The 12,861-nt window shown below is 44.7% G+C and overlaps 1 protein-coding gene across 1 annotated transcript in view; it reads left to right on the top strand.

Annotated features, from left to right (window-relative positions):
• The first annotated feature begins 454 nt into the window (after window positions 1-454).
• LOC125757849 (uncharacterized) overlaps window positions 455-12,861 on the top strand; it is a 23,178-nt gene continuing 10,771 nt past the window's right edge. The window contains exons 1-3 of the mRNA XM_049414058.1: window positions 455-493; window positions 819-1,320; window positions 2,521-2,591. Of these exons, the coding sequence (XP_049270015.1) occupies window positions 455-493; window positions 819-1,320; window positions 2,521-2,591 (612 nt within the window). The remainder of the gene's footprint in view (window positions 494-818; window positions 1,321-2,520; window positions 2,592-12,861) is intronic.

The raw sequence follows: 12,861 nt of genomic DNA, 5'->3' as shown, positions 1-12,861 counted from the left end.
TGCTTTTGTGCGTTACATGCCCACATCGCCAAGGAAGTAAACCCTCTTCATATCCGAGCGAGCGTAGAACGACGCTCATCACCTTCTCCCCCTCCGAGCGAGCCTCTCTCTCAGCACTCTAGGCGAGGCGCGGCCCTTTCTCCTTCGTACCGAGCCTCACTCTGCCACACCGCTAGGCCAAGTGACCAAGCGGGGATTCTCCGTTGTGAAGCGGCTCTGCGTGATGATCAGCGACCTTTCACGGGCATGGCCAGCCCCAAAACATCTACGCTGTTAAGCACTACTGCCCGCTGTTGCATATATTCAACGCGCAGTTTACCAACCTACAAATGGCGCAGATGACCATGGTCCGGAAAAAAGTTGATGTTACTCTTTCAATCAGTAGTATTTCTATCTCAGCAGTTCACAATTTCACCACTGGTGGTAGTATTGCACCCGCAAAGCTTCTTGCAACATGGCGTCTTCCATGCCGCACGTAAGCTCCGCTGACCAGGTATGTTTATTTTTTAAATAACTAATTCAATATTTCCGACAGGCAGTTGATATTGCTTAGGATTAAAACAAAGGTGCTCCTTCTTTGATTCGCATTCAGGGTTTTGCTTTTCAAGCTTTCATTGAAGTAAAATATTTTTATATGCCACGTTGCACATGTGCAACAGTGGGCAGTAATGTCCCACTGAACGACTGTTGCATATATGCAACATGACTCCATCCTTCCGATTAGCAGTGTGTTGGTGTCATGTTGTTGTGCTAATGACAACATGTGTGGTTTTCGAGTGCAGTAAAATTGTCTTTATTTTTTTTATTGGTATCTGCAGGCTGGTATGTCGTCGTCTTTGTTCTATGGATTACCCAGGACACGACGAAAGCGTTTCCTTGGAAGTGACAACTTTCTTCGCCATATTGACTGCAACCAGAGTGATATATCCGTTGAGAGTAGCGATGATGAATTGGAAGTGGCAACTGTTGATAGAAACTCTGATGAAGAAAGTAGTTCGACGGAGTCCGAGGATGAGGTCACGGCACCCACAACGGGCTTGAAAGCGACATACGCGAAGAAGCGCTATACGTGGAAGAAGACATCATTTCAGCAGCAAGGAACATGCTTCAAAAATGACTTGCCTTTGCCTCCCTCCGAACCTCACACAGCAAAGCAGCTGTTTGACTTGTTTGTGTCAAGAACGATGCTGACACGAGTCGTTGAAGCAGCTAACAAGTACTACCTGCAGAAAAATGGAACGCCGCTAGCCATGACTACTGAAGAACTAACTTCTGTGCTTGGAATGTTTTTTTTGTATGAGCCTCGTGGATATGCACAATGTACAGTGGCGGTCAAAATATTGCGGACCACGGGAGCGCATGGCAGACAGCACCGAGGCGCCTTCTCACGGCTGCTTGAGAAGCTCTAGAGCGCGGGCTGCGCACGCGCATCCCTGTTTACTTGCCGGCCTGTTCGTTCGCTCGCTTCAAGTGCGCGCGCGCCGGAAAGCCAGAGAAATCGCAAGGTGCCGCTGGTGCCACGGAAGTTGCCGCGGAAGCACCGAGCGATGTAAACGTGACGAAAATATGTAACTTGTACTGCTCGATGCGCGCCGCACTCTACGCTTTGTTCCCAGGCGCTCCGCAGCGTGCAAAATACGCTTTGTGTCAGTTTGCCTCAAATTGACATGCGTGATAAGATTACCCGGCAGCTTCCATTCGCGGAACTCATGCATGCTGCAATTTTTTTTTTGTGGTGCTCGGTGCAACTATCCTGCGCCCGTTTATATGCGCTATGAAAGAAAAAACTTGGCATCGACCGGTTTGTAGCACAAACCTACAAGGAAAACCCACATGGGTTAAGAAATGAAGAGGAAAAATCTTGAAAGCTGCCGAAAATTTTGTCCAGACCAGGGCGCAGTTTTCGCCAAGTAGAAACGTTTTCTTTTATGGCATCTTCAACAAATCGCACCGGTGCGCACCGGGGCGCCCTGGTACGCCGTTTAGTAAAATCATCGTAGCGTCTGGGTGCCCCGGTGCACACCGGTGCGAATTGTCGAAGATGTCATTAGGCAAATCGCTCGGCGCTTCCGCGGTGACTGCAGAAGCGGCACCTTGCGCCTTGTCTGGCGTTCTGGTGCGCGCGCACTTGAAGCGAGCGAACGAGCAGGCCGGCAAGTAAACAAGGATGCGCGTGCGCAGTGCGCGATCTAGAGCTTCGCAAGCAGCCGTGAGAAGGCGCCTCGCAGCTCTTTGTTACGCGCTCCCGTGGTCCGCAATATTTTGACCGCCACTGTACGTGCATACTGAGAACATGGAAGCAAGTATGAGCTTGTAGCACAGGTTATGTCGCGGAACCGATTCCAGAAGATAACAAGTCACTTGCACTTCGTCGACAATGATGCTGCAACAGAAAAAAACGATAGAAGACGAATGTTGGAAAGTGCGCCCCTGGCTATCAGAACTGCGTGAAAACATGCTGAAAATTCCACAGGAAACGAAGTCTTGTATTGATGAGATTCTGATTCCTTTCCGTGGAAGGTCGCCAATACGACAGTACCTGCCAAGCAAGTCCAAATGCAAGTGGGGTCTCAAGCTTTGGGCCCGGGCAGGTGAGTCGGGGCTCTGTTATGACTTCGACGTGTACCTAGCCTCTAGTAATGGTTTCTGCGGGGATCAAGGTGGGTATGAGCTTGGTCTTAGAGCGGGAGTTGTTATCCAGCTCTGTTCAAGCCTCCCTGACCGTGAAAACAACCTTATTATCGGTGATAACTTTTTTTCAAGTCCTCATTTTGTGAGCGAGCTGACATGCAGGACAATCTCATACATTGGCACTGTTCGAGAGAACAGGTTGCAATCATGCAAGTTGATGAACGAGAAAGAAATTAGAAAGAAAGGTCGTGGCTCATTGGACTTCTGTGTTGCGTCGTGTGGTCAAAACAACATGGTTGCCGTGAAGTGGTTCGACAACAGGCCAGTGACACTCATCTCCAATTGTGTCGGTGTTGACCCCATAACAACTGTCAAAAGATGGGACAAGAAGCAGAAGACTCACATTCCAGTTGAGTGCCCTGCTATTGTGCCAATGTACAATAAGTCAATTGGTGGTGTTGACCTGCTAGACAATATGTGCTACAGTTTCCAATGCGGGCAAAGCGATGGTACATGTACATATTCTGGTACACCGTGAAAATGACCGCAGTGAATGCATGGTTTCTGCATAAACGCCATGCACAACAGCAAGGCAATCGTAGAATACCTCTGCGTAGTTTTCTGTCGAAGCTTGCGACTGCATTGGTGCTTTACAGAAAGCGTGCACCTGGACGACCATCTAAGGAAAATGTCCTAGCCGTGAAGAAGGTCCTCAGTGCAGTACCACGAAACGTCCGAAAGGACGGAACACAGCATTGGCCACTTTGGAACGAGCGCAGAACCAGATGCAAGGCCTGCAAAGGGGGCTACACCTTTGTTTCTTACTCAAAGTGCCAGGTGTATCTGTGCCTCAATAAAAACCGTAATTGCTTTACGCACTTTCACCAGGCTTAGAACACCTACGGACAATCCATTTTCTATCATTGTTTCATTCTTGCATTCAGAAAAAAAATTATATAAGCTCAGCTACCGTTTACCTATCCTTATATCTTCCGTTCCATTACTGCCCAGTGTTGCATATGTGCAACAAGATGTAATTTCAAGTAAAAACCTTTCATCACTATTTTTATGGCGTCTGTTTCTTTATGTTCGTTTTAAATGCATGCCTACAACTTGTCTTCCAGTTTTCTTTGCGTTTTCTGGGACTGGGGATTACTTCAATTAATTGTGGGCTTGAAAAATGATACGAAACTCCATGGGCCCCTTTCTCGCTATAAATGACGAAACATTTGTAAACTATATAAGGCTGAGACCGCGGGGTAACTCTTTCACAGAAAAACAGCCTAATGGCACAACGAAATTTTTCGTAAACTGCGAACAGCACGAAAACGCAATGAAGAAAAAATGACGCGATGTTTTGTTTTTTATCTTACCGTTGAAAATTAACTAAAAAATGTCAGGCCTGAACGAAAAGCGCCGCACAGACACAGCGAAAGCTGGAAGAGCGGTGTTTCTAGAGCCCGTTAGAAACTCTCTTACGCCCCGCCACGGTGGTTTAGTGGTTATGGCACTCGACTGCTGACCCGAAAGTCGCGGGATCGAATCCCGGCCGCGGCGGCTGCATTTTCGATGAAGGCGAAAATGTTTGAGGCCCCTGTACTTAGATTTAGGTGCACGTTAAGGAACCCCAGGTGGTCGATATTACCGGAGCCCTCCACTACGGCGTCTGATAATCATATGGTGGTTTTGGGACGTTAAACCCCAGATATTATTATTATTAGAAACTCTCTTGCGGCTACTAATATAAGTACACTAGCAACGTGCCAACTTCGCCCCAAATAATAGTTTTTGTGAAGTTGCAAAGCACCCACTCCGATATTATTCGTCATTCTGCGGAGAAGCGAGGTGCCATCTGTAAGGCATTTTGCGCACCTTATTGATGCGAGGGTTGATGACGATGAAGAATTATGGCTGAGCCCTATGTAATACGTTGGAAGCTTTAAAATACCCACTAGTTACGTAATTCGCATTGTGTGACTCCCTGTCGTTATTTAACTCTCCTACCACGCTTTATAACATACGTTAACGTGAGAACGAGCGAGAGAGAGAGGAAATTAACTTTATTGAGACCCTTAGGAAATGGTCCATAGGGGCCTTATGGGCTTCCTTGGTAACCAATAGAAGCGCACTTGCAAAGAGCCCACTACGCTATAAATAATCACAATTTATGTGAAGTAGGGAATCAGCCACTACGCAATTTTTCGTCATTCTGAGGAGAACCGTGGTACCCCCTAAACACCTCTAAGGCATTATGTGCACTTGGTTGATGATGTGGCTGATGACGATGAAGAATTATGGCAGAGCCCTTTGTAATGGGTTGGAAGCATTCAACAACCCACTCGTTGCACAATTCGCATTCTGTGACGCCTGGTTGTTACATTACTCTTCTACCACACTACATTACATATGTTAATGTGGTTCCTTTCCGACATGCCCTGCTCTCGACTGGTCCTTTTCCCTCGGAATTCCAGGTTACACACCCATCTTTATTGCAGAATTTTTAGTGATAGTCTTGGCCCTTCGTCAACTGCCCACATCAATAAATTCCGCAGTAATCATAACGGAATCTTTATCAGTATGCAGTGCGCTCACGGCATCCGGTGATATGAACACATTGAAAGAGTTCAAATCCCTCATACCTGATCAGTTAACGTATGTCCGTTTAGTATGGGTACCTGGACATAGAGTCCTATTTCGAAATGAAACAGCTGATGCATTAGCGAAAGCGGCGTTAGACAAACCAGCTATTAATATTACTCCTACATCAACTTTTATAGTAGAGGCTAGATTTCGGAGCCAAATGATGATGCGAGAATTCAGTATACCATCTCTAAAAAATTCCCCGGACATTATAATAATATCTTGGGTTTAACGTCCCAAAATCACCATATGATTATGAGAGACGCCGTAGTGGAGGGCTCCAGAAATTTCGACCACCTGGGGTTCTTTAACGTGCACCTAAATCTAAGTACACGGGCCTCAAGCATTCTCGCCTCCACCGAAAATGCATCCGCCTCTGCCGGGATTCGATCCCGCGACCTTCGGGTTAGCAATCGAGCGCCATAATCACTAGACCACCATGGTTGGGCTTCCCCGGATATTAATCATCTATTGACACCCTGGAAAAGTTCAACATGTCATGACATAGATCTGGAAGTTATAATTACGAAGTTGCGTTGTCGTATTCCATCATTAAACTTTTATTTATATTGAGCCGGTTTCGCACCATCGCCGCTTTGTTCTTGTAGGGACGAGGAAACAATAGAACACTTTCTGATCTCTTGTAAAAAGTTTTCTACATTACGAAAGACATCTCTAGAAACGCTTTTACGCATCATGGGATTAGAGTTGACAACCTCAAATTTACTATCTCTAGGTGCACTTACCTTGGACACAGCAGCGGGAAAGTATGTCAGGCCATGCAAGATATCATAGAACAATCGCAGAGATTTACCCAATAACCAGAGTTCCAAAGTTCCATAGTCAACCAAAAGTAAAATACAGAAATTCCACCCACCTTTTTCCTTTTTTTAATTATTATTCTCGCAAAATTAACTTGCAAAAAATCGTTTTGTTATACAAAATAAAAAATTATTCTCATTTCTAGTGTTTAAATATTTTTTCTAAGCTACCCGATTCTTGGCCAATCCCCCTAAGCAGGTGTGAGCCAGCAGTACAGGATCTACAACTACATCTACATCTACATAAGCTCGCTCCTGTAACAAGATTGTACAGGGGACCAATATATATTAATGATGTATCTTGAGCTTCTGTGCTAGCCAGGAGGTGGCATATTGAGGCTGCGTTAATAAAAAAAACTAACATTTGCAGTTCCACATATTTACTCCTCATTGTGTCTTGTCTGCTATTCCATGATATTACATCAAGCTTAGCTGGTCGCGCCCGATGAAAATTGCAAGCTGACCTTGGATCTCTGCGATTCCATTGTTTTAGCGAGATAAAAATGCACTCAGCTTTTCTTTTTTACTTCCTTCCTATTCATAATCCTATAGCGCATGTTCATCTGTTGATGTGCTAAACATGCCGTTGCACACGTCTCTACAGTTGACTTGGTTAGGGCACTCTCTCGTACGTTTAAAAACACCGCTGAAATGAGCAAGAGAAAAGAAATGAAAGAACATAAATGTTACCCCAACCTGTAGAAGTTTGTACTTAAGAATAAAGTTAATCTGCAGTACTTCCTGCAATTGAAGTCACGCATATGATTAGGTCATAGTTGAGGAAACATATTGTGTGGATTCAGCGCGATACAACGAGACAGAGGTGAAGAAGGGACACGAACACCAGCGCGAACACCAACTCGCCCAATTCTCAGTTCTTCTGCATAGTTCAGGGGGTAAGCATTCAATCTAAATCTGAAAGTCCAAACACAAAAGGACGTAAGAAAACATGCGTTTTTCGGGACCGACACCATAGTGTCTACAAATTATTCACTGTCGCTCGTAAAACTAGACTCTGATTTTGTGCCTGAGCTTTACGAATGTGAATTATTTGCTGCCTCGAGGTACTGTTATGCTTACAGCGGCAGATAATAAAAAAGGATCGTTTTCTCACAAAATTAATACAAAACGCACAAAAGCTCTACCATGACCGCCTAGGAGAGAGTGCGCGAATAATTAATCAGGAAGTTCTTCGTGAAACCAGTAACCTTGATGTGTGACTGCTGGTCTCTGCCACAAATACGGAAAACATCGAGGATATTAGTATCTTGTTCATGAGTTATGCACGCAGAATACTTCATTCTTTTCAAGTTTACTCCTCGCGTGTTACGCCCTCAAAGACCCTACTTTCATTCTTCGTGGTTTTGCAGGTTCACCCGCCTGTAACACTCTCCCAACGTCTAATTTGCATGCCTACTATTGCAGCCCCTCGTTGCATGCTCGTTAGAGTGAGCAACACAAATCGCTTTTGCTCGCTAGGAGAGACTGGAGTCATTTGGGAGAAGTTTGCAAAGTGTCTTATCGTGTTCCGAGAATCATTTAGAAACACTAGAAATACTTGGAATCCCGTTTTCGAAGAAATAGGAACACTTACTTGTCTTTGGTCGTTTTGTGAGGTAACTGTATTCAACATGCGAGCAGTGATGTTTTCCCTTTCCACCAAATAATTCAGCAAACTACCTGCCATTATCTCTTTCTGTAATGAAACCTAAATGTTCAAGACTGGCGTCGATGGTTCTACTGTTCTTTATTTGCACAGGAAAATAGAAACAAAGAAATAGAAAATTAAGCTTTAAATACAGTTTGCTCGAAAGAACAGACTGACGTTTCAGTTGGAAGCGTTTCTTTCCCTATACCACGCAATTTACAGTATGGTACTCTCTCGACTATTTTTGGTCTCCTAAGATAGCTCGTTCGTTTGTAGGGTAGCAAAAGGTACTGCGGGGAAATGCTCCGCCGCAAAATGGTGCAATAATACCAAAACAAAACGGCCATTCTTATAAAAATTGAACCCAACAATAGAACACGACGTAGCAGCACTTTTTCGCGATACACGAGTACAATATTTTCGTAGGCTTCGAATTGAAGTAACATTTACAAACTGTATCCTCTGCGGAATACAGCGATATAATTGCCCCGATTCCCCGTGTGACCAAGAAATAGAGAACGCTTACCATGTTCCTTTTGAACTTAGGGTTGCTCCAATAATGAATTGTGTATTCCTGACTTGCATATAAACTACTTCCACGTAAGTATTCCATCCTGCAGTAGGACAACATTGTATAGTAAGATGATGAGCAAAGCGATCTGTAATTGCTATTATGTGCTCATGTCATTACAAACGGCTTCGTTAACTCGCAGTTTACACAATGAGCCAAAAAAGGTCATTGTGACAACACTAATTCTTTTCAAGGACAGATAATCTGTGGTAACCCCTATTTCTCTTCAGTTAAGTTTGTCTTTCGCCGCACCGAGCATGAGGATATGAGCATCTGGTGAATCGCTGAGTGTCTACTGAACTAAACGAGCAAGCGACGTGCAAAAGCCGCTGCTGCAACGTAAGGCTTACTGTTCCCAAGTATTGCGGGCATTCAGTTTGTTCACATTAGAATGAACACAGGATAGAAAGAGAATGTTAGCTACACAAAAGAAAAACCGACACGCAGGGCCGAGGGGACAAATCCCAAGGCAGAGTTTTCAAAATTTTGCAAAGCAAATGAAATAAACGAGTGTCAAAACGATTTTATCCTGCCATTCAAATCCTCTTTTGCTTTATCAGGCGTTATAAAAAGTAGCAGATCTGTGGGGCCGAAATTGAAATTTCTAGCGCCAGAACCAAAATGCAACGAAAAGAAACAAAACATTTTATAAATTGTTGAATGAAGAGCAGTTAGCAAAGGGAAAAAAATACAGTTCTTGCCATCTAAGACAGCTGTGACTTCCCATTCGTAGCTAGTTGTATCAATTTATTCGCCTGCACTGAGCGCCTTTCCGCTTGGTACACTCGCGGATATTGCTTTGTGCTAAGACAACAAAATTGAAAAAGCCATCTATTCACGCAAAAATAAAGAAAATAACAGCAACAACGCCATCTTGTAGTTGCACAACTTTTCTTTTGCATGTGGCATTAGGCTTAATAGAAATCCGCCACGTGTATGTGCTGCTTAAAGGACTCAAGAGCAAATAAGCGTGGAAATGACGCTGTCTGTTTATAAAATAAAAAAAATATATATTAACAGAAAACGATATTGGCCGTGGCCTGCATTAAAACGCTCGAAAAGAAGAAGGAGTTGTTGATGTTGAGACATGTGAAAAGGCATTTTCTTCATTGAAATAAAAAATGTAACATCTTAAAATGAAAAAAGTCACAGTTTCGCCGCAAGGGCGAAGCAATGAATGCGATAGCAAGAAGAGCGGCCCGTGTTGGACGCGCTGCAACTACCGTGCGTCCATCACTACCCGGCAGCTACTTGACAGTTTTAATTTCACGTACGTAGAGACTTCTCATACGCAAACGTGAAAAGTACACTCACGTACGTTCCCGACATCTGAAACGCTTTTAGCTACACGTACGCGACGCGCGGTGAGAGGTACCACGTAGCTCCATCTGCTGAGAATCATGAACACTGCGGTAGCTTGTTCGAGCGCCCGCGCGAGCAGACAGCGGAAGGGCAAGGTAAGCGAGAGAGCTGGTCGACGCCTTTTAGTGCGCCCGACGCGCTCCTAGCGCCATCTCGCTAGTAATGAAGAAACGCTTATAAGCGCCTCCGTCTCGGAGGACTGCAAACGGTAAAGGGTGTGTATATAACGCTCGCCGTTAGATACTTAGGGATATACGCTTGGTGGAGTAGTGCTTAGCGCACCGCGCTGTGATTTCAGAGGTCGCTGGTTCGATTCCGCGCTTCGGAAGCATTTTTCTTATTTATTTTTCTTTGGGATATTGATGTATATATACATACTTATACATATACGCAGCATGACGGCGGCGACGGCGACGGCAAAAATCACCCGAGACCGTCCATATAGTTGCTATCGCAATAAAATAGTTTCGGTGACGTCCCTATACTTGTGAATTTATTTAGGATGCGCGTAAAATTCAACGTCCATGTGTCAGCTGCTTAGTAGTACTACTGCGAAAGCGGAAGCACTGCGTAGTTGGAAGCAAACGTTAAAGTGAGTGATTTTTTTTTCAAAACACACGTCGCAAATCTCACTGTAATGTTAAACTGGAGACGAAACTATATTGACAGGTAAAAACAATTTGTGGAAATAACTCGCTGTTCTTTTAATAAATGTGTTTATAGAGCTGTTAGTGCCTTTGCATGGCTCCGGCGACTCCTCTCCTGTTGCATGGTAGTTTTCATTGTGAAGTTGTCGAAGATTACAAAACAACGCAAATTTATACAAGAATGGACATCCACATAACTAACATCAGTACTATAATATAAATGGCCACGCAAAGAGAAAGTTCGCAGATCATTAATTTATCATACATAAAACGTCAACATATTCAGAAGACCTCGTGAAGATGTTCACGCAGCACACGCTTGATTCTTGCAAAGTTTCTCCTAATTTCCGAAATTTAAAAATGTCGGTTATCTTGTGAATGTTGACGAGAGAAAGTAAGCTTGTTCTTTTTGAATGATTTGGTTGAAGTGCGAAGTGTCTTACGCAATGAAGAGAATGTAGCTTTATCAATTTCCATATTTTTATCTAGATATTACATAAGTCAAACACTTGACCTGGGCGAAAGCACTAACACAGCTACAGCATACACTATTTTACCGGCTTTGTAAAACCCGAAATAAATGCTTTTAGAACTCATACCGCAAGTATTGAGCGCGGAGAATCGCTGCCGTTCCCACTAGCGAGGGGTGTCGATGCGCGCGCCCTCCCTCATGCCTGCATCCACTACACCCATGTTCCAAGATGGCTGCCTTAGTGCTCAACTTGCTTCCCACGTGCACGATGGTTTCACGTTCGTCGGTGCAGCGCAAGCCGCGAAAGGGCATAGACGAACATTTGTGCTGACTTCGAGTGGCCTAATTAAGGGAAGTGACGCGAAGTAAACAAGACGGGACAGCTGACGAAAACATCGCTGCCGCGCTGGATTGGAGTGAATCTTTGAGAGCATTTCCACGGGCAAGAAACCACCACCGCCCCTAGTTCCATGTGGCCCGTAAACGGACTACAGATCGTTGGGTCCGTTGTTCCGTGCATTGGTGCGGCGTGCAGCCTCATCAAAATAAGGCTAATAAGATCGTGACTAGGGCGGTTAGATGTCTCAACGGGATAGCTCTAAAGCGGAAACTCGAAGAAAACCTGGCCTAGCGGCGAGGCTGCCTTTTTTTTGGATCATTACTTAATTATGAATCGCCAACCTGCTAAACATTGCATCTTAATCATGACACATACAAGGCTTTCGCTTTAATAAACTGCTGATGTTACCGCGTGCGCTTAGATTCTACTACGGGCTACTAACTTGCCGTTATTACGACAATCTACAGGCTGGTACGGTTATTAAGTACAGGAAGAATCAGTGCCAACATCAGTTATTCTTGTGCGCTCGACAATGCGCATTATAACACAGAAAAGGAGATCTTAAGCGCATTCTTCGGGCCATCCTGATTATCAAGTGCTCCAACGGTTTCGAAGGTGCTTGAAAACGCGCCGTATAGGATAAGCCAGAGGAATACTATTATACACTTTAGACTTAGTGAGGAAATATACTACTACAACGCAAGTTCCAGTTCGCAGCATGCATATACGATTCACATCTTAGCAACTATGTTCTTAATGTTGAACTTGTTCAAAATCACGGGGATCGCATCATCTTCTGTAAGTACTTTCGTCGTGCAAGTGTTATTCCATCAACATTTTATAAATCTTGTCCTTCCTAACGTCTCCTTGCACCGTAAAAGTTCACGCCTGTCGCTCTATGATTAAATGTATCAGTTATCAGATTAACCCAATGGCACGGGGTTGTCTTTATTTATCGTTTAGCCTATACCGTGTTTATGATCTTGTTCATATTCGGTGTTTCAATAAGGCAGCCAAAATGAAATTTGGATCACATTGTCACACAAACGACCGCTCACAGGAAACACACACAGCGTCAGTCGCCTTCATAACCTATATTACTTTATCGCCTTGCTGGGCCCACCACAATTGTGCAATATAGTTCACTGTGTTTCTGCAGCTCCCCTTCGTATTCTCTCGACCCTAATTCGCGATCTTATTAGGGGCGAAGCTCCTTATAGCGGCACCCGTTCGTCCTCGTCGTAGTAGTGTGCAACCAGTCTTAAAAACGGAGGGGGCGTGCACACATGAAGGCTCCCTAAAGACAATGCGCTGCGACAGTACGTGATATGTATCGCCCTCTCCTCTCCTACGGTCCCGCCCCCCTTTCTTGCCTCGCGGCGCAGGGGCGCCGACGCAGGCAGCGTCGCGGCAGCGTCTTGATTGAAAAAACCGACCGCTCGCGCTGCACAACCGTTCACTGACCACCCCGTATATATAGGCATGGATTTTGACCTCCAAGGTAGTGCGTGTGTGCGATTTCTCCTGTGCGTGAATAACAATGAAAATTCACAGCGTACATGTGAAATTAAAGTGAGCTGCAAGTCGTCATAACTCTCATCGAACCTTTAGTATAAACGAGCCCGATCTCACGTCGGTGATGATGTACTGGGCAGAAGTCACGGAAGATTCACGGTTACCGGATGAACCTCCGCAGCTTCGCCCACTCATCATCATTCACTCCGTGGAT

The sequence above is a fragment of the Rhipicephalus sanguineus genome, chromosome 3, assembly GCF_013339695.2.
Source record: "Rhipicephalus sanguineus isolate Rsan-2018 chromosome 3, BIME_Rsan_1.4, whole genome shotgun sequence".
Lineage (NCBI taxonomy): Eukaryota > Metazoa > Arthropoda > Arachnida > Ixodida > Ixodidae > Rhipicephalus > Rhipicephalus sanguineus.
This window is presented reverse-complemented; position numbering and strand designations above follow the sequence as displayed.